This window comes from Thamnophis elegans, chromosome 2, assembly GCF_009769535.1.
Source record: "Thamnophis elegans isolate rThaEle1 chromosome 2, rThaEle1.pri, whole genome shotgun sequence".
Lineage (NCBI taxonomy): Eukaryota > Metazoa > Chordata > Lepidosauria > Squamata > Colubridae > Thamnophis > Thamnophis elegans.
This window is the reverse complement of record NC_045542.1, coordinates 58,592,788-58,616,870: the sequence shown is the minus strand read 5'-3', so window position 1 is coordinate 58,616,870 and position 24,083 is coordinate 58,592,788. Positions and strand designations below refer to the sequence as shown.

The following is a 24,083-nucleotide window of genomic DNA, read 5'->3' as shown; positions in this document are numbered from 1 at the left end:
GACACCATCCAGTTTTCCATTATGGAAAGACATCAATGTACTGCAAAGGAGGCAAGCTTTGCTTAACATACTATAGACCATTTCGTATCAGGAAAAACACGAATTGTTAGGAACTATGCTGTATTGTCTTTCATTGAGTAACTAGAGTAAGGTGACCAGATTTTCAGATTGGAAAAGAGGGACGCCCTTGACGGAGGGGGGGGGGGGGGGGCTTGATTAAAAAAAATTTTTTTTGTCAAAAGGTCACCCCAGGACACTGAAACCAGCATAAATACGAATCTGTTGCCAAACAAAATTTTGATCACGTGACCATGAGGATGCTGCAACGGTCGCTAAGTGTGAAAAATGGTTGCAATGGTCGCTAAGTGTGAAAAATGGTCATCAGTCACTTTTTTCAATGCCATTGTAACTTTGGTCACTAAATGTTTTCCCCCTCCTCGAGACTCCTCACTTAGCGACCATCAGAAATACGAATCAGTTGCCAAACATCAACATTTTGATCGCGTAACCATGAGGATGCCACAACGGTCGCTAAGTGTGAAAATGGTCGCTAAGTGTGAAAAATGGTCATCAGTCACTTTTTTCAATGCCATTGTATCTTCCTGATTATTAAAAGTGCAAATTCACTCAGTGTCAATCATGACTCCTGAGTCCATTTCAAAGTATTGTGCATAGAAATTTTTAAAATGGCTTGTTTCAATTTATTTTGGATAGAATATTTTTTTAAATAGTCTAAGACAATTTAAAAAAAGAATCAACACAGAATACCACTATTTTAAAAAATCATATGCACAATAAATAAAATATTATTTTAAAATACATTGAGCCTATACTCCTTACAGTAAATGACTCATCTGAAAACAAGCCAATAGCATTTTTTGTGCTTTCAAATTTACAGATTTTCCAAAATCAGCTTAAAGTCCAAATATTTAAAGACCACCCCCCTCAAAGCTATCTTACCAGAGCTTTAAATATCTTCTGGGGAGGCCCTGCTAGTAATCCCATTCATGACAAAGGTAGGGCTTTCTAGTTGGTAACATCTTAATTTGAGGCTTGATTGGAACATTATACAGAAGTTATTGAAAGACAGTAAAATGGACATCAACAATCTCACACCCTGCTCAAAGTTGTGACAGCAAGTTTAAATTTTTGACCTTAACTATAAAAAAAAAAAATTTTAAAACTGGCATGTCAGTGACTTCTTAAAAGTCAGGATGCCTGGTCAAGATTAAATTGCAGGTAGATTTCTTATCACTTTCTAAAAAGAGAAAAATTCAGAACATAACAAATAAAAGGTTGTGAATTTCACAGATGAGACAGAAAACCACAAATGGGCAAATATGATCTAGAAAGGCATGACTCTCCTATATTATGGGAATCCCATAAGCCCTGCAGATGTTCATAATGAAATTATATTTAACTATTTGGGACAGAAAGACAACACAGACTATTTTTTTTTAAAAATTCACCAATATCACACCATAAGATTCTTTATCTTTTCTTTGCAACAATTCCTAATGGCACAAGAAATCTCCATCAATATCTATCCCCAAGAAGAAAACTCTTCTTTCACAGCAAAATAATGTAGAAAAATTACAAACAATAACTCTTTTCAGCTTTATGCACCACCCCAGTAAACACAAATGTTTGATCAGAAAAAATATGTCCAAGATAGGAGCAATAAGCTATACACCATGATTTAGGAGTTTGATTTTTTTCAAAAATAAATGCTAAAATACTAAACTGTATATATGCACATTTAGGTAAATAGTGTTCTGTATACCCTCTCGGAGGCGGCGAGCGATCCCAATCACGAACGGACGCCGCCCGCAGATAACTTCCACGCGGTTCAGGCAGGGGCTTCTGCCGGGCGGCGGGACCCCCGGAAGCGAGAGGCTGCGATCCCGCCGCCCGGCAGAAGCCCCGGCGATCGATTCCAATCACGAACGGACGCCGCCCGCAGATAACTTCCACGCGGTTCAGGCAGGGGCTTCTGCCGGGCGGCGGGACCCCCGGAAGCGAGAGGCTGCGATCCCGCCGCCCGGCAGAAGCCCCGGCGACCGATTCCAATCACAAACGGACGCCGCCCGCAGATAACTTCCACGCGGTTCAGGCAGGGGCTTCTGCCGGGCGGCGGGACCCCTGGAAGCGAGAGACTGCGATCCCGCCGCCCGGCGGAAGCCCCGGCGATCGATTCCAATCACGAACGGACGCCGCCCGCAGATAACTTCCACGCGGTTCAGGCAGGGGCTTCTGCCGGGTGGCGGGACCCCCGGAAGCGAGAGGCTGCGATCCTGCCGCCTGGCAGAAGCCCCGGCGATCAATTCCAATCACAAACGGACGCCGCCCGCAGATAACTTCCACGCGGTTCAGGCAGGGGCTTCTGCCGGGCGGCGGGACCCCTGGAAGCGAGAGGCTGCGATCCCGCCGCCCGGCAGAAGCCACGGCGATCGATCCCAATCATGAACGGACGCCGCCCGCAGATAACTTCCATGCGGTTCAGGCAGGGGCTTCTGCCGGGCGGCGGGACCCCCGGAAGCGAGAGGCTGCGATCCCGCCGCCCGGCAGAAGCCCTGGCGATCGATTCCAATCACGAACGGATGCCGCCCGCAGATAACTTCCACGCGGTTCAGGCAGGGGCTTCTGCCGGGCGGCGGGACCCCCGGAAGCGAGAGGCTGCGATCCCGCCGCCCGGCAGAAGCCCTGGCGATCGATTCCAATCACGAATGGATGCCGCCCGCAGATAACTTCCATGCGGTTCAGGCAGGGGCTTCTGCCGGGCGGCGGGACCCCCGGAAGCGAGAGGAAGTCCCGGAAGCGAGAGGCTGCGATCCCGCCGCCCGGCAGAAGCCCCGGCGATCGATCCCAATCACGAACGGACGCCGCCCGCAGATAACTTCCACGCGGTTCAGGGGCTTCTGCCGGGCAGCGGGAGCCCTGGAAGCGAGAGGAAATTGTCTGCGGGCAGCTGGCAGTGCCCCAACCTCTCCTCCTGCCGTGGCGAGCGGAAAATTCGATTAGAATTAGATTACTCACCAGTCAGCGCAGCTGCAACCTCTTTCGTCTTTTGGCGAAAGGAAATGGAGACTCGCGCAGGCGTGCTGAAAATTTCCCATCCCAGCCAGCTCACTGATTGGCTGGAGTCCAGGCCAATCCAATCAGTGAGCGGCAGGCTGGGCTGGCTTAAATTTGTAGGAGGTAAAAGGCTAAAAGCACGCTTTTTTGGCGCTTGCCGCTCCCGCCCATCAGCTGCTAGCTTGCTGGGCTGGCTCATCTGGTAGGATAGAGAACAGAACGATGAGCCAGCCCAGCAAGCTAGCAGCTGATGGGCGGGAGCTGCAAGCGCCAAAAAAAGCGTGCCTTTTAAAAAGGCGGGCGGGACGCGGGAAAATGCATTGGAAAGCGGGTGTGTCCCGCCAAAAGCGGGACGTCTGGTCACCTTAAACTAGAGAGCCTACAATGAGAACAAAAAGATCCAAGTAACTCAGGAGGCAAGCAGTTTTTAAATAAATCTGTTGTTTCTGTGGTGCTTCATTAACCTGAGTGGGGACAAATCTGGGAAACTGTAGTACTATGGATGTGACATGCAATAAGAATTTGCTTGGGTCAGTGACTTTTTCATAACCCTTGATTTACACTGAGCAGCCTCCATTTTTGGCACAAAAAAGCATCCCCCCCCAATATATGTAAATTTATGTCGCAGAGTATTTTGAACACTGGACCTGTTTATTTAAAAATCTTTTACTGATATCCATATTTTCCAAAGTCTACCATGCACATACATTACAAGCAGTTAAAATATGTATAACATCAAGTTAAATTATATAAAAGAGGTTGCATATCCTTTGAAAATGATTCAGAAGACCTGCTAAGAATGTAGCACCTCTTCGCTATTCATTAAAGCAGCCTGTCTTTATTCAGGTTTCTGTATGAGTCTGCAAAAAGATGAATTAAACCAACTGACTATTAAAGATCCACAAAATTCTTGTCTTTTGTATTAGTGATATGGCTACTTTAATGAACACCAGAAAAGGTGGATTTTCACACATTTCTTTTGAACTATTGTCAGAGTGTGTAAGCCCTAGTATTTAACATAGGATGTGGCCCATTTGTATATACAAACACATTATAACAGAATAAAAAAGCCAGAATTGGGGCGGGGGAGGGGAGGACAAAACATCCAGGGTAACTCAATGAATAACTCCCCCACCCACAATTAGAAATAAATTACATTGCCACCATAACTTGAAGGTATTAAAAACTGTGCTTCTATGCTTTTGCCTTGCTTCAGAAATTTAGGCAAGCTTGGGTACATTCATCCAAAATTCCTTTTCAATTGCATAACTATAAGTGTTGAAGGTATTCTTAGAAAACACCAGTATCTTTCAGCCCCAGAAGAATGTTCTTGTGATAAAAAGGAATCTGTGTGTGTAATATGCGGGCCCATCTCTGATACCTTAATGGGCTGATGCTGTGAAAAAGTAGCATGGGAATGTCCTTTTATATTTTAATGTATGCCTACACGTACTTCGCCTATTTTAAATTCCTTTCCTCCATGCAGATAAATTTAAGTATGTATTTTTACTCTGGTATTTATTTTATATTACTGTTTTCTTGTTTCAAAGATATTATGAATACAGGCTATGCAGTTTTGTAGCCCAATTCATATGTATAGTTAGTACATAAAATGCACCTCTTCTTCCCAACATCTCTATGCCAAAAAGCAAATCACTTTATGATTGCTTGATTTCCTATGTCTCTTTCCTATTCAGTTAGTCCTGGGTAAAAATCGAATGACTTCGTTGGGATACCACTGAACCACCTCACATTTGAAGGTTACATTTTCACAACATAAAAGTCATAATAATATCCCTATTTTATGAATTTATAAACTGGCAATTTAAGAACATCCAAGAATTTCCTAGTGAAATCACATCCAAGCTTATGCATGTTGAGGTAAGAACATCTAATGAAAAAGAAAACATGGGACAGGCTAAAGGTAGCAGAGTTTCAAAGGATCTCACAAAACAAAAGAACAACAGAAATGGAACAAAAGAATCATCAATCTTTGTAGCATTTTTTTTCTTCCTGAGCACAGCGTTCAAGGGGGTAACTCTGTATATATGTTTGAGAGATGTGATTCAGAATAGGGCAAAATGGATTCACATTACTATTTTGGAGCATAAGAACTGCTGATCATTCCTTTCAATGAACATGTACTTGAAAGTGTATCTCAGTATTGTATAGGCAGCTCTTAAAATATAAACCTATCACGTCTACTAAGAAAATCTGGGTTTACTAGGACATCTCCCAGAGAGAGCAATCTTCTTGGTCAAGTGCTGCATGAACTTTGAGGGGTGTGACCGCATGCTAATAAACAGTATTTACATATTCAGCATATGATCCATGGAAAGAAGTCTTACTCTTGTTCTCCTTTTAGCAATTCTGCTCCAGAGTGTTAATTTATTCCAATGACTTTGGCAGTGTGATGCCGGGGTAAAATGAATGTTCAGGTTTTGCCTGCTTATGCAGAGTTCTGAATGGAATAGTCCATAATAGGGATAAATAGAACTACAACCTTCTTCCACATATTAATGCATCTCTCTTGATATCTACCTTATTTAGAAAGATTATCAGTGACTGATCTGCATGCACACTGCTATCACAATTAAAATTTTAACAAGTCCCAGAAAATCCAAAAACATAATAGTATTTCTAGGAAGAAGTCACTGAACCATATTTTCTTAAAACGTCACTTAGAACTTCAGCATTAGGCATGCTGAAAAGAATTATAGTACATCTTAAATCAGGTGAGCCCTTTTCCCCCAAATATTCTGGTTTTATGATGTTTGCCTATTCTAGCTTGACCTTTGCCCACTTGATTTAATGATTTAAAGTACTCGTTGCCTACTCAGGATTCCCCAATCCATTCCAGCATTGTTGATGACGACACAAACCCCCCAAATATAGTTTTGAACGTCAAAAAGAATTTACCAGGTTTGACTTGATACCAGGATCCCAATATTCTCAAGAAGAAATCAATGCCAATGAGAAGGAGCAAAGGGCCCTGTTCTCTGAACAGTTGAAGAAGCTAAATAAAGCTGACCAAATGAACATTCATTTCTAGCAGAGGTCAATGTTCCTACTGCTCTCTCAGACTAGTGTAAACACAGACATTCTTTTTTGCCATAATTAAGAAAATAGGCCTTACTTTCTGGACACTAAATTAGTAGTAGGCGGTTTTTATCATATTTTGGCATCTTACTATGTTTGGTAATAATATGAAGTCTGAAATAAGTGAAACTTTAACCTAAAATCATTCTGAGCACATTCATGGTATTAGATTCTTGGCACATAGGCTTTGAGTACCGAAGGAGTCAGCATTGAAGCACTTTGTAACACGCCCTATTTTCCTTCCAATATGCCTTAACAGGCATATTGATGATTGGGCTAGAGTTCTGGTTAAATAAAGATACACCACATTTACACTGAGACAGTTGCATTTTGACTCTGCACAACCCCAATGAGGAAACAAATGCAGTTCCAGTTCTGAGCATGCTTTACAAGGTTGTGCCGATCTCAGGTGCATAGATAGCATAGTTGTGACAGTGCTGCAGGTCCATCAATCCTGATGCATGTCTTATAATCGGATTGGTCACCATTTGATGTCATAACTGTTGGCGGGTGGTTTTTCCATGCTGTATTTAGTATGCAAAGATTCCTGGGCTTTGTTGGATTCCATCCCTTCTAGCCATTCCTGATAAAGCTTCTGCACATGCCCGTTGGTTTCAGGAATCTGAACAGGAACTGTGGCATATACATCCTCCATCTGCTTCAGAAGGGCTTTATCTGGTTTTCCATCTTCAGTCTGGGCCTGGCCATTCCCATTTAAACAACCTACACACCGATAACCAAAACAAGAGAAATTGGTTTACTCAAAAACAATGAGTGGGTGCATCCACCGTGATTCTGTATAACCTATTTTCATGTGATCTTTGCATCTCCATCTTTATTTACCCTACCTATGACATCCACAGATGTTCACATAAATATATTGGACAAATACAGCCTCCCCACCTAAAATCTGCTAGGTGCAGTTTCAGACAGTACTGTCTTAATTAGAATCAGCTTCGGCAATATTAAAGAGTTTAATTAATGTATGTGTGCGGGTTTTTTTTTAACTATATAGGGTGATGCAGAAGTCTCAGGTTTGTTGATTACCTCCAGGACAGGCTAAAACTTCAACAAAATGGTAGGAACATTTCCCCTTTTTCAACTTCAGAATCATATTCTGGATGTTTCGAAAGCCATAGGCTGCTGCAAAACGGAGCACTGTCTCACCATCCTTTTCTAGGGTAACCTCCTGAAAGTCTTTGTTTCTGAAAAGACAGGGGAAAAAGATTTCTGTTTTGGTCCCAAACAAAGCAAACATGGATAAGATTTCCTATTTCAACCTTTATATCTGATGATCACAAATGCTTTCTACTAATTCTATCTACTCCACCTTTTGTTGCTCATTTTTGGAAAGAAAATCATCACTCTTTCCAAACTGTTTCATTATTTTTTCTGAAAGTGATTGCAAATATAATAAATTTATACATATATGGTATAAGGGAGTGTGTGTGTTTGTTTATTTAGGACTACATACTGATGACATATGACCTTAGTAGCTCTCATATGCCTTAGTAGCTCAGCAGGTAAAATAATGAGTAGGTCCTCTCTGTTAAAAAAAAGAGGGGGAGAAGTACTGGCAGTGTGACGATACCAATTCTTTATTGTCTGGTTCTGAATTGGTTCTTCATGTTCTTTTCAACTTAATCCAACATGTTGTTTTACACACTTTCGAAATGCTCTACTATTCCTCCCCTCCAAATATTTTTCATTGTGGTTTTATTATGACTGATTTTACTATGACTAATTTTATTTGTATCAATCTAGTCTTCATAAAGAAAGGCTAATAACTGACCTTAAAGAGTTCAGGTCTTGGGATTTTTAGAGCAAGGGACAGTCTTTGCCTCTCTAATTCAGAACAATTTTACCCTGCAGGCAAAGGGGCCAGGCTCTGAAGGTTCAGATAGTGGCCCTGTGGACAGACTTTCCCTTTGGAATTCTTGTGCCTAAAAGCATCTTCAGCTCAAGGGTCCCAGCCTTCCAAAGTTTAGCGGATGTCTTAAACATTTTTTTTTTTTAAAAAAACCCAGAAATAAACAATGGCTGCTAAGCAATTGCATGCTTTATTTACACTGTTTTAGGAACAAATCTAATACTGACCCATGAAGTGAAGGTTTGTATACAAAACAAATATGTAAATAAGGCTGTATCAAGGCCTTAAGTAAATATTATAGCCAACAAAGTAGCCTAGCCTTCATAAATCTGTGCTGCCTTCGTAAAGCTGCACTGCATTAGCTGTGCTGTCTTTCCAAAGGTGTTCTGAAGACTGCACAGCTTTACAAATAAGATCTCTGTTTGATGAAGGCTCGGGAGTCCCGTATGGTCAAAATTCGCCAGAGAAACTGGGTCCAAAAAGGAGGCAGCAAAGAGAGTGAAGCTCTCCTGCTTTGGCTGTGGCAGTTAGGTGCAAAAGGCAAAAGTCGGTGTGGGGAACTGGGAGAGAAGGCTGCTGGGTGAATGAATGCTTGCTGGGGCTTGCCAGGAGCTTGAGGTTTCCTGGGGTGTGGTAAGCAACCTCAGAACCATCAGGTTCTGGGCCTGCTTGTCGCCCTGTAAGACAGGATGCAGGGTAGCCAAAAGGGCACAGATGCATGGGGGAGATAGGCAGATGGGGGAAGTTGGGAGCAGTCCCTTAACTTACTGAGGCTCACAGCTGGGAGGGGCCAAGCCCAGAAAGGCTTGAAGTGAGTACTTAATGACCCACGATTCTCAGTTAATGACCGCAACAGAGAATGGATGCTGAAATTGGTGCACTCACATAACATCTTGCTTTATGATCACACTGACTTACCATGGCCATCTTGCTCCTGATTGTTGTTGAGGACTACCTGTATGTGTGGCTTGAAAAGCATTTATTGTCTCTTTCTGCTTAACTTTTAGTTAAGCAACTTACTTTAATATTTTGTAGGTGAGCTCCTTCACTTCAGTGTTGAATAGCTCCTTGGCAGCATGTTTAAATATGTGCTCTAGGTAACCATCTGATCTTCCATCATGCCGATTTAGCTCTTCTTTTATGCCACCAAACCTGTTAAGCAATAAGGGGAGAGTGAAGAGGTGGAAAAGCAAGGTTGCTTTGTATAAATGGCAACTTTGACCCCTTAAACATTCCTGATTATGTTATCATTCCCACAGGCATGAAATCCTCTTATTGTGTGGTACATCTCGGCATGCGCAGAACCTTCTGCGCATGCACAGAAGATCCACAATGACGTCAGGGTGGGTGGGCAGAGCCTTGTGCTGCCACCACTACTGGTTCGCCTAAACCGGTGTGAACCAGCAGAATACCACCTCTGCATTCCCAGGCAAAAGGCTGATGCTGGCTGAGAGTTATGGGAGCTACAGGGCAGCATATCTAGATTGGGGAAGGATGCACTGTAGACTTTAGTACATATTTGTGCATCAACAGTTGCAATATAGTACCTAACCATAAAAAGGTAAACATTTCCCCTGACCATTGTATCTGACTCTAAAGGGTGATGCTCATCTCCATTTCCAAGCCAAGGCAGCCAGCATTGTCCAAAAACCCTTCCATGGGCATGTGGCAAGCATGATTGTATGCTGAGGCATACATAACACTGTTACTTCTCCACTGAGATGGTACCTACTTATCTATTCACATATGCCTGCTTTTTAACTGTTAAGTGGGCAGGAACTGGGGCAAGTAACAATTGAACTCACCCTGTTGCGGGGCGGTCAGATTCTCAAAGCCTGGCTGTCAACTTTCCAGCTAGCAAGCTCAGTGTGTTTACCTGCTGAGCCATCACACCCCCACTTAACTACAGTAAGGGAATCAAAACTTCTGCCACCCCTATTCGTATTATGTGGATATGTGTATTTGTGTAGCTCTTGGATTGGAATAAACAATTGTTATATGTGCATGACAAAACAGCATACCAATGTTAAAAATAACAGATAACTGCAGCTGTGAATGGTGTTTGTGATCTTCCATTTGATCTTGTGAGCATCTATTTTCTTCCCTAGTTGTTTGGTTTCCTGTAGACTAAATGATGTATTTATCCTGTAGACAAATATTGCTAAAGACAACGTTTCTAATAAAATGGGAAACAACTGCTCTTTCAGAAGACAAAAGGCTAAAAGTGGCATTTTTTAAAGAACACTTAAGTATTAATTTAGAATCTAAGAATTATATTATGGTGAAAGTCTTTTAACACCTACAAGAGTTCCACCATAATATAATTCTTAGATTTTAAAGCAACACTTAAATGCTTTTAAAATGCCACTTCTAGCAGTTTGTCTTCTGAAAGAACAGTTATCACTGCTTGCAAACCATACAATGTTTGACAGTGAGGAGGCTTCCCACTTATGTGCTGTGATAAACATTCCATGCTTCTACAGCAAGTGCATCTTAGGACACGCATGCATATCCAATGTCAACTCCACAAAGCAAAGCTCGTGTGTCCCAGTACTGCATACCAGCCATGCCACTCCATCATCATCTTTGCAAATAGCACAACAATAATGCTCACTTCTGCACTACAATTCAGAGCATATGGTAATGTTACTGTCAGGGGTTGTAGAAGCTCACATTAGCAGAAGACAATGTATCTGGCACCATCAATATTTCACATGGATGGGAACTGCTGAACTCCCATCTGGCTCGTGTCATTTACTCATATGTTGGAGGGAGGGAAGGAGGGAGGGAGGAGCTGCTGGCTGCTTCATTGTTTTCTTCTTGTGTCTGATGGTAAATAAGATGAAGGGAACAAAGAAGCTGGCTGATACTTCGGTTCTGCAATGGACAGTTACAGGACAGCCAGCAGGAAAAGTGATGGGGATGGGGGAACAGTCCAATCCATTTACCTAAATATAACCAGGATCTCTGGATATACAAGCATTTTTTGCAAGGATGGCATGCTGAAACAAACCAATTTTTAACAGGATCGTCACTTTATATAGCATAATGTGAAGGCCATAATAATTCATATCTGTCCTTCTGAAATGCTTTCATCTGATGGAGATAGCAATATAGCAGCAATAGCAGTAGACTTATATACCGCTTCATAGGCCTTTCAGGCCTCTCTAAGCGGTTTACAGAGAGTCAGCATATTGCCCCCAACAATCTGGGTCCTCATTTTACCCACCTCGGAAGGATGGAAGGCTGAGTCAACCCTGAGCCGGTGAGATTTGAACCGCTGACCTGCTGATCTAGCAGTAGCCTGCAGTGCTGCATTTAACCACTGCGCCACCTTGGCTCTTAAGAGATGCCTAAGGAGACAGTTTTTAGAGAAATCATGAAACAAAAAGCTCATAAAAGCTACTTACAAGGTATCAAAGGACACCTCAGTTATTTCTTTCAATGATATTTTTCTTTGCTCCATCATTTGGAAGACTTCACCTGTAGGGGAAAAAAACTTTCTTAAATATGTAACAAGATTACTAAGCACAAATTCTCAAGAGAATTCTCTTCTTTTTCTAGAACAGGTTTTTTTTTAAGTCTCCCATCTGGAAAACAGCTTTCAAGGTCTTTGGAGGGCTTCCATCCAAATATTAGCTAAGTCTGAACTTAGTTGGTTTCTAACTGGTTCTTCCCTCAGATGAGGTAGCCAAACACATTGTTGTTGTCACTCCGAAACTGAAAGTTATTATCTCCTAACTCCCAATAATAAATGAAGATTCATTAGTACTCAAGGGCCATAAAGATATTTTGGCATTTGAGATAAAAATTATACAAGATCTCTCAGTTTGTTAAAATCAGAAAAAGAATAAACTATGTCAGAAACCTTACACGCCCATGGGCATTCTCCCCAATGATAGGGCTGACACTGTCATGTTTCAATTTAAAGAATATGAAACACAGAAACATGACAGTCTTCTCAATCACAGCTTACTTCACAGTGATACATTTGTCCCAGCCAATGTCAGTTTGGGGTCATGGAAAAGTGGCACATGAGATTCAAGGAAGTTAAGTTCCCAGGGGAGAGTAAGAGGATGGGAGAGAAAATTCAGCATCTATGTACCCTTTTGGTATTACAATTGCATTCCCCCATTGTCTGTTTTATATATAATCAGGGCTGATCTTGCCGGAAATATTTCCTATAACCATATGCATATGTCCAACAGACACAAAAATAATGCAATATAATATCAAATATTAAAAATATGACTATTATCGCAATATTTCAAAACGTAAACTACCCCAACTTCCACTCCTTCTCCTTTTCTCTTAAAGTACCCAATCGTATCTACCCAGCCAACCTTACTGTTACATGACTGTAGGTCCTCATACAATGTCCTTGTTAAAAGAAACTTGAGTAAAAGGAAATGTAGTATATTGTAAAGAAGATATTACCTGATGTTAAAACGCAATCTACATCTTGAGAGTTATACAAATGGGTATAAAAGTCTCCTCGTGATGCTTCTAACTTTTTGTCATAGCAAGGGGCCACCACAATATGGAAAATTTTATCAGGGGATAGATGCTAATAGGAGAAGAGAAAAAAAGAAAATACATTATACACACAAGTATACAGGGCAATATTTTTTTCAGAAAGCTTTTCTTACAGAATTTGGATTTGTGTGCATCTTGATGCTCTTGAGCTTGACTGTTTGCATACAGATGTTTCATGCCCTAATTAGGCAATATTATCCGTGTGCATTGATCACGTTACCTAGTCGGGTCATGAAACATCGGCAAGCAAATAACTGAGCTCAGAGAGCACCAAGCAGTCCACAGTTCAATCTTGAATTACAGATATTCTCTTCTATTGGAACTTGGATTTTGTAAGATTGGTAATTAGACTCCCTTAGTCTATCCTGGTTGGCCTTCATATAGGTTTCCCCAGGCTCAATCTACAGCTTGCTTGGAAAATCATCTACCTTAAAGGGACAGAGTATATATAGAAAAGCGTGAACAAATGAAAACCCTTCCTGCAGTGGCTGGTGTACCCGACTGAAACTCTTTTGCTCCAGAACAATTTATGACTTGTACTTTTATTAAATGTATATGCTATTTTATTATTGTTGTGAACCGCCTAGAGCTGTACTCTGTGATGGAAGGTTATTTAAATATTTTAAATAATTGCAATCTAAATCCCATTCTAAATTGAAGGGAGATTAGGAAGGTCATCAAGGAGATGTCTCCCTGCCCTGCAACCCAAACCTTGGCATTACAGGATTTAATGTTAATTGTCTGGGCACCATCAGGTCAACATAACAGTTCAATTTAGCAATAGCACTTAAACTTATACACCAGAGATTACAGACATGGAAATGCTTTACAAATTGACACATAGTGCTTTGCAACACCAACTGAGGGGCGTCAGCATATTGCCTCCAATAATCTGGGTCCTCATTTTACAGACGTCGGAAGGATGAAAAGTTGAGTCAACCTGGAGTCTTGTCAGGATCAAACTCCTGGCTGTGGTCAGAGTCAGCTGCAATACTGCATTCTAACCTCTGCCCCCAGGGCTCTTTATTTATAGGTGTTTGCTTATACATGTGGAGATTCTGGAATGCTGGCACCAAAATCTTCCACGGAGCCAAAATAGAGCAGACAAGTAAATCACTCAAAACAGTGAATAAACTTACTGTGCTGTTCTTTATCAGGAAGATTTCATATGCACACTCTAACGTTTCATTTAATGTCAAGATGACTTAGTGGAAGGGATGAGTGCTAGCAGAAGCCCACTTGCTCAGGAGTACAAGATGATGTTAGAGAAGGGTTCCAGGTTGGCTGAAGGCTCTGCAAAAGCTCATATTTACTAGAGCCAGATTCTAAATTCGCTAAATGGATAAAACCCTTTACAAAATTATCTCACGAACGAGCATCTGAGAAGAGAATGAGAAAGTAACATTTTGCTCTCAAAACTGTTAGAAGCCCAAATTAGAAGCTGCAAACTCATACCTGTTGCCTGGCAAAATAATTCTTCACAAGGGAACCCATGATCTGCTGTGGTGACTTCGCAGTGCAAATATGTGGGATTACTGTGCTGGGCAGGACTCTCTCTGCATACTGGATCCAACCTAGAAGGCACAAGCAAAATTAGTAAAAGAGGGTCTGAAGTGGGTGCAATATTCCTAACCAAAGAAGTTAAAATTTAATCAAATTAAAAAGAGGAAGCCAAAGCCATGTTTCAAAAATACTATATCACTATGATGATGAATTGATAATAAAGAAATTATTCCAGCAAGCCATATGGATATAGTTTGTTTTGTTCTCTGCCATCTCAACATCACATCACCAAGGGATCATCAGGCTGAATACAGTATGGATTTGGGGAAAGTTTCCAGACTTGGATTGTTACATGAGAATTGGACTAATGTGTTTGCTCCAGGAACTATTAGCTATAGAAATGATGGATGCCAGATTCATAGGAAAATCTTACATTTACAATATTATTCCCAGGCTTGGTGTTTAGAAAAATCCAAATTATTGCCATAGGTTTTCAGCAAAGATAACTTCTTCCTCTTCAATGACAGTAATTAGCATCCTGCAGTTCCTGAAATTATAGGGCACAAGGTACCAAGCTAGGTGCCTGGATTTAGCAGCTCCACTATACAAGGCCACACACAAAGCTATGCATGCATGAGAAAGGAAAATAGGCAGAAGGCAGGCTGTCGCTATCAGCGAGGCCATTGTCTTTTGCTTTTGCAGTACCAAATGTTTTCTGCAAATATTTCAGGGCTGCAAGAACATTTCAACACATACAATAATATTTCCCAGAAATGTGATTTTTCATTTTTTCCCCAATTTTTTATAGCCCAGACCTGAAACTTCTGCAACACATTTTTAGATTTCTTTTTCTCTTCCTACATCATACTCTCAATTTAGGGACTATATAATGAATCTAACAACGTGATGATGACACTATGTTTCCAATCATATTTGACTACCTTATGACTTCATAGGGAGTGAACATTGGCCACCACATGACTAGGTAAAGTGAAGCAAAGAATGAACCTAAGAATAATTGGATTGGAACTCGCTGCCACCTTGAACTATGGTAATATGAATGAAACAGAATTTGGGCCTTCAATGTTAATATATCTTAACATTTGTTTGATTCAAATGTTTTAATTAAAAATCTATTGTTTTAATGGCAATTGCAGTATTTGATTTTATATTGCTTCAAGGTTTCATTTAATGAGAAATTGTTTTGAATAAGGGCATAAACAGCTGCTAAAATTGTAACTTAATCAAGCAAATCTTTGACCTGAAAAGTCCCAGAAAGGGTCTGTATTAGGCCCTCTTTAACTTTAAGAATAACACTTTAACAGTCTTTTGCAATAACAATCATTATTTTCCTCCATAAGTTTCTAGATTTAGAATGATGGTATTTTGTTAGTTTTAACAGAAGTTTTAATCCTAATTCTGTCAACTGCCTAGAATGCAGAAATGAATAACCAAATAAAAATATATAAGACCCTGTGGGAAAGCCAAATAGCTGCCAAATATTGGTAAGGATTGAAGGATTACATTTTAACAGGGTTAAAGGATTGAAGGATTTACATTTTTTTTAAAGTGGGGTGCAAGGGGTAAAAGCAACAAATTGATTGAGGGGCAAATATTCTCCACTGCACTGAATGGCATTAGAATTCCAGTTAGGGCAAGACATGTAGGAAAAACTATATTGCAGGCTGGCTGAGTTTCCAGGAAGCAAAATTTGAATCGACTCCCCCCCCTTCCCCCCCAGTCATCACAACCAAATAAGATTCATAGTGGATGTGATTCTTTATTCAGTAAAGGATCTACTTAAGGTTCGGTTCAGAAGAAGCCACGAAGATACTTTCAATCCATCTGGAAAAAACAAATGTCACTTTATTCTTCCCTATTTGCAAATCTTCTTAGTTCCCTTCTGAAAACCCAGGGCAAGCCACAGCAGCTGTCTGACACCTCTGTCCAAACTTATCTGAGCATACACTTGCTTTTCCTTATCCTCTCTTCTCTTTTTTGGCTTCAACCCCCTCATATCTACACATACATTAACTCCTGGTCCTGTCCCATTTGCAGATAGAACACAGAGAGTGAAAAAAAATGTATCATGTATAATGACTGTTGTAATACACTGGTACTATTTTGAAACACATATATGTTAACAAATTATGTAAACAAAATATAACGTGCAATGCAGCGGTGGCTCCCTGAAACAAAAATGGTGGTCCCCAAAATCATTTATAATAATTCAGCACATCAAAGGTGAACTTCCAGAGCCTCCAAGTCTTATAATTTCTGATCAAACAAGTCTCAGCAAAGTTTAATGAGCTGAGTCGAGAACCAGTTTATAGCATGAGTCACTCTGTAAATTGATTGACCTCCAAGTATCTGTTTTGATAAGAAGTAAAGCAGAGTTCAGGATATAAAGCGTTGCAATTTCACGCATTTGCCATTGCATGAGCACGCAGACCGCCTTGGTGTATAAAGAGCAGGCTCCAGAAGGTGTTTATCTGTACTGAAACAAGTACCCGGGCCATTTCTGCAGAGTCAGCTCCAAGGCAGAACTCCAGAAATAGGGTTATAGAAAAGCTGAAGACCAGACCAAGAGAACTTCCTGGCTACTGTATAGAAATACAGCCCTTCTGCTGCTCAAAGTCAATGTTTGCCATTCACAACCAGATGTTCTGTGTGCTTTCAACCAAAGCTGCCATTCTTCCCAGCCAGAGTTGTGCTTCAGTCCAACTGGAGTGGAGAAGAATTGGCTGAGAAAGAGATGAGGACTCCTAGTGCTAACTTAAGAGTAGGAGGGGAAGAAAGAAGAGGCCTGGCCTAGAGACTTCAGCTATTCTGGTAACAGTCTTACAGCTAAAGTGCAAAATTCAACTGAAACCTCTGCTGGACAAACTGATAACAATCACAATTTGATTCTGTAGAGTGCCAAAAAGCTGAATTTTTCGAGCAAATGTTTTATATATATATATCCAGTTGAAATTTCAAGATGCTTTGCAGTAGTAATGCCTGAAGCATCAATTTTCATCCATTCCAAGCTTAGCAACTATTTATTTCCTTGCCAGCCAAAATGAAAGGTAGAATACTAATGTTATTTTGCAACTAATTGCATGTGATGGTTGTTCTTTCTATACAGTGCACCACCCAGTCTTTCTAGGACTATGTGACCTTATAAAGTTCTATACTAAAATAAAACAAAATGTGGAACAGTCTATGAATTTGAGGGCTATTGCCATATATACCTCATAAAATTGTTTGGCCCTCTTCGATCATTTTTGTCCATTCTGGCTCAAAATTTACCTAGAATTTAGCTAGAATGGATATATGTTTTAAACTTCCTTCCTTCCTCCCCTTCCTTTCCTCCCTCCCTCCTCTTACTGTTTATGATATCCAAAGACACATTCCTGAAAATTAGTATATAATAGTTCGCCTATATCTGGTTTTTGTCCATGTGCTAAAAATATTTCTGTATTATTTTTCTATATAACAATTATGTATTCTATTCTGTTCTGTTCTATTTTTTGTTTGAATTGCTTTGGCAACATTAATTATCTTTGAGGCAAATATAATGCAAATGATTGAAAAACAATGTTTTAAAAAATGGGAAGAAAACTATAGGAAAATGGCAGGAAATCAGCCTACTCATAACCACATTCATTAAATGCTCCATTAAAAGAAAGCTAGGGAATGCTGACTTGCTATAAACTGTATTATAGTAACATGAAAGAGTAACATTACAAGAAAAAAAAAAAGAATTGGGAAAAACCAAACAGGATGTCCCCTGTCAGAATTTGCTATTTCTATTTGCTACCAGCTGACAAGCACAATCACACAACTGAAACTGATACCAATCTTCTGAATGGAAAAACAGAAGTTTCTTTGCTGCTATGTTTTTAAAATAAAAATTAATTTCCCAACATATAGGTGCAACACTAAGGCAAGCCAAAGGAGAGAGGCACTTTAGGAAACCCACCGTCTCCATCATTTTTGAACAAACTCATCTCCCATTACAGCAAACTTTGGAAAAGCAAATTACAACATGTCTGGATTAAGATTTCTTACCTGGACAGGCAGAAGAAAACATTGGCAAAACATGTTCTTCCTGATTCTGCTGGCGGTACCGTTGCACAAATTCCTTCTGGCTCTCCAGAAGACTGAAATCAGCAGCTATTGCGGTGTCAAAGACATAATGCACTCCTAGAGAACAGATAAATTACAGAACTGAATTAATTCTTTTCTCCCAGGCAACACTGGCTTTTAGTATGTGTCCTCTGCATTCTCCAATTTTCACGTGGAGAAGACTTAAATGGAACCTCTCCATCCACCCATTCAAGAAGCAGTCTGAAAGATAATATACATAGTCACAAGATCAGCTTTCAAAAGTAAAGGGCATGGGCAACTATTGTGGATAAATAAAAGCATTTTTTTCTAAAGTAAGCAAGAGATGCTGTGCTCTGAAGGACAAACTGCGGGAAACATTTCCAAGCTGCCCTAGGACAAAATATACACCATATATTATGCCTTTCGGGCCTAATATTATGTTTTGCCTGACAGCAGCTCTTGAGCAAAAGTTTCCAATATTCTCCTAAGAGCCTTTTAAATGGAGATGTGCTTGTTGCTCTTCTCAGTTTAAATACTGAAGAAAATGGAAATTGTGTTGTAGGGGAAGCTGATGCCCATTTTTGGATGCTAAAGCTTTCAACACATCTTCAGTTTCATAACAAATTCCTCTTTTCCTGTGCCACAACTTTCTAGGATACCAACTTATAGCTGAATCAACAATAGCTTTTGCCTCTTTTCCTTCAAGCAGTATACTAAATATTTTTTAAAGCTGAGGAGACTTTTGATTTATGTAAAAGAATGCCTGTGTATGACATCGTGATCACTTTTGTTCTGGCATTCAAATGATGTCCCTTCCATCCTGAATAGAGCAGGGGTGTCAAACTGACCACACCCAACCCCAGTCTAGCAAAAGCAGTGGGCAAGGACCATACAATCAAAGTGGAAGCGTGCAGACCTCTTCCCAAGTGTCATCTCAAATGCCTAGAACTTTGGATAAAGACAGAAAGCAGATGCAGTCCTGGTCTTTCCCGTTAATCCTCTCCATGGCAGTTGAGTATCTCCAGGGGATGTGCAATTCTTGGAAAGATTTAAAACTCTATACTAGACATTTTTATTCTGTGCAAACTTTTAGGTGCCTTGATTGTGAACAAAAACATAATGAAAAGATTTGAATGTGCTCTTGCCTTGTCTCTACTGCCTTAACTGCCTAATTATATCCCCATTTATAACACTTGTGGTCATATCCATAAACAGCTCACTTATCTCAACCATTTTGCAATTCTTGCCTGTACTCTGACACACATGCTATAAAAAAATGTCTAAGGAAGCAACAATGTTTTTTTTAAAGAAACAACAACCGTTTTTAATGCTGTCTTCAGCTTTCTTTTCTTTTTTCATCTAGAAGAAAAACTTACCAAGACTTTTGAGGAAGCCACAAAGCCTCCTAGCCGCTTCTGTTACTGAGAGATTGAATTTAGCAGCAAAATAAGGCAAAGACTGAGGACATATAGACACTGCCAATACTTTATGTTTTGAGGTATCACACTTCTGGAAAGCAAAATAAAACACATGGGTGTGTTAAGTGCAAACATTTAGAGACTAGCTTACATAAGAGATGGCTTTCTTACATCAAGCATGTTGCTTCATACAGAAATTAATTTGGCATATTACATCTGGTACCAATTCTTACTAAAGCAAATTAACCTCTGAGTTAGAATGAGATAAAAACAAAACATCCCCATAATAATAAATAGCCAAAACAGGACAATATGACATATAATACAACAAAAATAATAATAGAAAACAAATAAAAATCCCAGCAATGGAAGGTGTGTATCATAAAACATTCAGAAGATTCATTTACAATTAAAAGCTTGCTTACAAATTCACATTTAAAGACAGAAAACCACAGCAAAGAAAGCAGAAGAAAATGGGGTGAGGGTGGGGAATAAAGTAAGAATAGTTTTTGTTCTTTCCCCCAATCTTAAATAAACACTAATTTAACAAGGTTAATCAAATGAGCTTTCTGAATAGAGGTAGAGCCAAAGAAAAATTATATCCAATGTAGGGGAGGAAAGGAATTTTGGGGATTAGAAAAGGAAAGAGGGAGTAGAAGGTAGATTAATAGAAGCATGTGAGCATGGGTGTGCTGAATGGAAGAAGGTAGGGCAGAGTACACAAATGAAAGGATTTGATTGGGTAACGCCCTTCACATTGCATGCAGGAAGAAAAAAGGATGCAGGGTAAAGGCTAAAAAGGAAAGCAAAATGGTGTGCAGTAGAAAGAGAGGAAAAGATTTCAAATGAGATCAATTGTTCGTCTGTCCAATAACTCAGAAGGAAATAAGAGAAGCAGGATTTTGGCACTGAAATAAAAAGGTAGACTTTAGAATTATTCAAAATTTGATGTCAGGAGATTTAGTGGTAAACTGGATGGACATCCAAATCGTATGCCTAGGGAAAGGATGATTGTCATCGGCAACATTGGTTTTTTTTAGTATAAGAAGTCACTAATTAGAGGCAATGGGTTTGAAGAATTTTTAATGTAAGGAACAAGTAACAGATGTTTGGCTATAATATGAGTATGGAAAGAAGTACTGAAGAATTGAGAACAGCTTTTAAGAAAAGATCTCAGAGGATAAAATCTAAAAGTAGCAAACAGGGAAGGCAAAGTAAAGGAAACAAGAAGTTGGATGTACCACAATGTTTTAGAGAGACATGTTAGGGCAGAAAATGTCCTGGGCATGTATAAGCATAGAAACACCATCCCCTTTACCTTATTAAGGTTCAGTACACGGAAGAACTCATTTGGATTCTGCTGGTAAACTTTGACTGCTTCCTCGGCTGTAATGCAACTGTCACAAGCTAGGCAGTCACTAAGGAATATTTTTGCATTAGCCAACTTATGGAATTCACTTTTCTAGAAATGAATGAAGTTTTTAAAAACCCATTAAGAAAATGTAACAATGAAATAAAAAAGTAGTGCAGTTATTCTTGAAATAAGAAGTAATAAACGATTAAGTACCACACAATGGGTAAGTGTTCTGTCTTGTAACACTTGGATTATGAGGAGGCAGGCACAGCCCTTAATTAAAACTGTAGGTTCTCCAATTTTACTCCCTCCACTTTAATCAAATTTAGGTTCCCCCCAGCTTTTGGGGGGGAAAGTGGCTGGTTGAGTGAAAAGCAAAGTGGAAAGATTTCATCCTGCTTTCACCTCTTCAGTTCAGTTCAGTTCAATTCAATCAATTCATACTCCACTGGTATGCAATTGGCTATCTCTGTTACCAATCCCTGTCTTGTCTCTGTGGCTTTTGTTTCCAGCCACTGCCAATCACCCGACTTCCTTCCAAAACTGCCAAGTTACACATGTTGAAGCTGACCTTGGAAAAGACCACTTTAACCCTGATACAGCAAAGGAGGATTTAACATTATCTCACAGTAGGCTAGGGAGAAGATCAAGGCCACATGCCAGAGCAAAGGAAGGCAAAAACTGTAGTTGGCATAAATTTGGGCCACTGCGAGAGGCAAGTGAGCAAAGGCAGCAAGAAAATATTTACACAGCTCACCTGGTCACATATTTCTCCACAACAGCAAATAGTTCTGTGAATGATATTTAGATTCTTAACAGTGAGCTGAGACTAATTCCTGTGACTTTAAACATTCATTTACATTGAGAATTATGTGAAGTAATTAAGAAAGGTTATTTGTACTGCATTAAATATTGCTACTGGATTCTGGGTATGCTTCAGAGGTGGGTTCCTACCGGTTTGGCCCTGTTTGGCCGACCTGGGTCACTGGAACCAGCAGCAACCCAGGGCTGCCATGCCTCCGAACCAATTCCCCACTCGGTGCAGCTTGTTTTTTCCCCATTTTCAAATGTTCTGCGCATCCGCAGACCTATTTATGGGCAACTGTGCATGTGTGCAGAGTGTATGTCTGGTGCGTGAGTGAAACGAGCAAGTGCAAAATTGTGTGCGCACTGAACCAGCAGTAATGCTGGCAGCAACCCATTCCTGGTATGCTTTTTTCCAAAGAGCTTCCTTTAAATGCAGAATAATTTCATTAATCTTTAGCGGGCCATTAGAGTAAAATGTAGGATTAGGAAAATGAGGATTGTAGCGTGATGGGAATACTTCAAAATTATATTTTTTTTAATACCCTGGCATTCAGAAATCTGAACAAGAAAAGCATGCTGGCTGCAAACCACAAGAATATGTTGCAACTAAATGCTGAAATTAATGGAGGAAAAGGGTTATCTTCAGTTCAGTCACCTTCAGAAATGCCTAGTCAGGATTAATTTAAACTGTCTGGGAAGCAATGCAATTCAGAGATCCATCTAAAAGGAATTTACCTCATTGTTTTCATCATTTGAATTGAGAACATCAACGGTTGCATTTTGTGGATCATCGTTCTTCTGTTTTTTACTACATTCCTGAAACATAGCACAAAACATAACTTGTTCAGAAACACTACAATCACTGATCAAAGCCACCTGAGGTAGAATAAAAGAGGATGAAAAAAAATGTCCACGGGATCACCCAATGGGAACTGTTATATCTAGCCAAACGTAACCAAATAATATATCTGGCTAATAATTTATATACTACTACTACTAATAAGGCAAGGTGCACTTAAGCAATGATGCCATCAATTTGAACTCAAATTCTGGTACGTACGCAGATGCAACCTTGCACTTTTCCTGGCAACATCATGGTTTATTGCTGCCTTCTTCTGGAATGTTTTCTACAGGTCTGGAATTTAATAGAAGTCTCTCATCTAAGTACTAACTAAGTACTAACTTGACTGTACTTAGCTTCAGAGCAATCCACTGGAATAAAATAAAGGAATTGCTGCCATATCAGAGGGGGGTAACAGAAGGGGGGAAAAAATAAAAGGAGAAAATCCAGATGATAGGAAATTAGACTAAGTATTTTTCGGTCTCCAATGGCAGTAAATATGAAAACTGAGGTCTAGATCTAGTAACTCCAATATACAAGATTACCAGTTAGCAGCCACTATAGCAAAAGTCTCCTAAGGTCTTTGGGAGGTGGACAACTTGCTAATTTCAAACATGAAACTCCTTAGTTTCTGCCTTTGCCAAGTCACTAGCTAGCTCTCAGGACTGTCACAAAGGAAAAATTTAAAAAGTGGATATTACAGCTGGACATAAACGTCAAAAATGATTATTCCTGAAGTGTAAACTATGTTCAGAAACCTAAATGATTAAATAACTCATTACAAAAAACAAAAAAGGACCAGTATAACTGAAAAGTTTTCAAGGGAAGGGAACACAAATGTATTTGTTCTGAAACCTCTACAAAAATGCATGTATAATATATCCACCATACACTAAGACACCTAAAGTAGTTGAAGTCAATGGACTTTGGCAACATTCTTTTTCTGTAAGAAATAGAATAAAAACATGTACCTTCTGGAATCAGGTTAGATTATCAGTATTTTGTTTTAATTACTACTCCCCTAGAATATTTTTCTGAATAATTCCTTACCCTAGTCAAATTAAATTCAGAGCAAATAACAATACTGACTACAACAGAAGTCTAAAAAAGAAAAGAAATGAAGCACTTTATACTTTTTATACTTCCAAAAATATTCCTGTTGCTCTTGGTTCAAGTTCAATTAATGTTGTACATATAATTCTTGTTAAAAACATCTCAGAGTAACTGGAATGTATCATCCTTCTGTGTTTTAATATATTATTATATTAATATTATAGATTTATAATAATAACTGAAGTCAAAGATCTATATTTGATGCAGCATTAATTGTTTTTAAGGGAAGCAATGAAAACACCCTGTGTGCTAGTTGTTTTCTATGGTATTTTTAATGATACAGAAACCACATTTCAAATTTGGTCTGTTGATTAATGTAACTTTTCCACTTTCATCCTGATAAATAAAACATAGTACACATTAACTATTTCTAAT

The 24,083-nt window shown here is 39.6% G+C and overlaps 1 protein-coding gene across 3 annotated transcripts in view; it reads right to left on the bottom strand.

Moving 5' to 3' along the window:
* Positions 1 to 3,705: 3,705 nt before the first annotated feature.
* Positions 3,706 to 24,083, bottom strand: part of NARF (nuclear prelamin A recognition factor) — a 24,249-nt gene continuing 3,871 nt past the window's right edge. For all 3 annotated transcript variants that reach the window (XM_032210780.1, XM_032210779.1, XM_032210781.1), the window contains 10 exons: positions 22,490 to 22,570; positions 20,912 to 21,055; positions 19,552 to 19,684; positions 18,137 to 18,271; positions 14,036 to 14,154; positions 12,482 to 12,611; positions 11,455 to 11,527; positions 9,065 to 9,196; positions 7,222 to 7,379; positions 3,706 to 6,897 (listed from right to left, as the gene is read on the bottom strand). In XM_032210780.1, the coding sequence (XP_032066671.1) occupies positions 6,656 to 6,897; positions 7,222 to 7,379; positions 9,065 to 9,196; positions 11,455 to 11,527; positions 12,482 to 12,611; positions 14,036 to 14,154; positions 18,137 to 18,271; positions 19,552 to 19,684; positions 20,912 to 21,055; positions 22,490 to 22,570 (1,347 nt within the window). In that variant the 3' untranslated portion in view covers positions 3,706 to 6,655. The remainder of the gene's footprint in view (positions 6,898 to 7,221; positions 7,380 to 9,064; positions 9,197 to 11,454; positions 11,528 to 12,481; positions 12,612 to 14,035; positions 14,155 to 18,136; positions 18,272 to 19,551; positions 19,685 to 20,911; positions 21,056 to 22,489; positions 22,571 to 24,083) is intronic.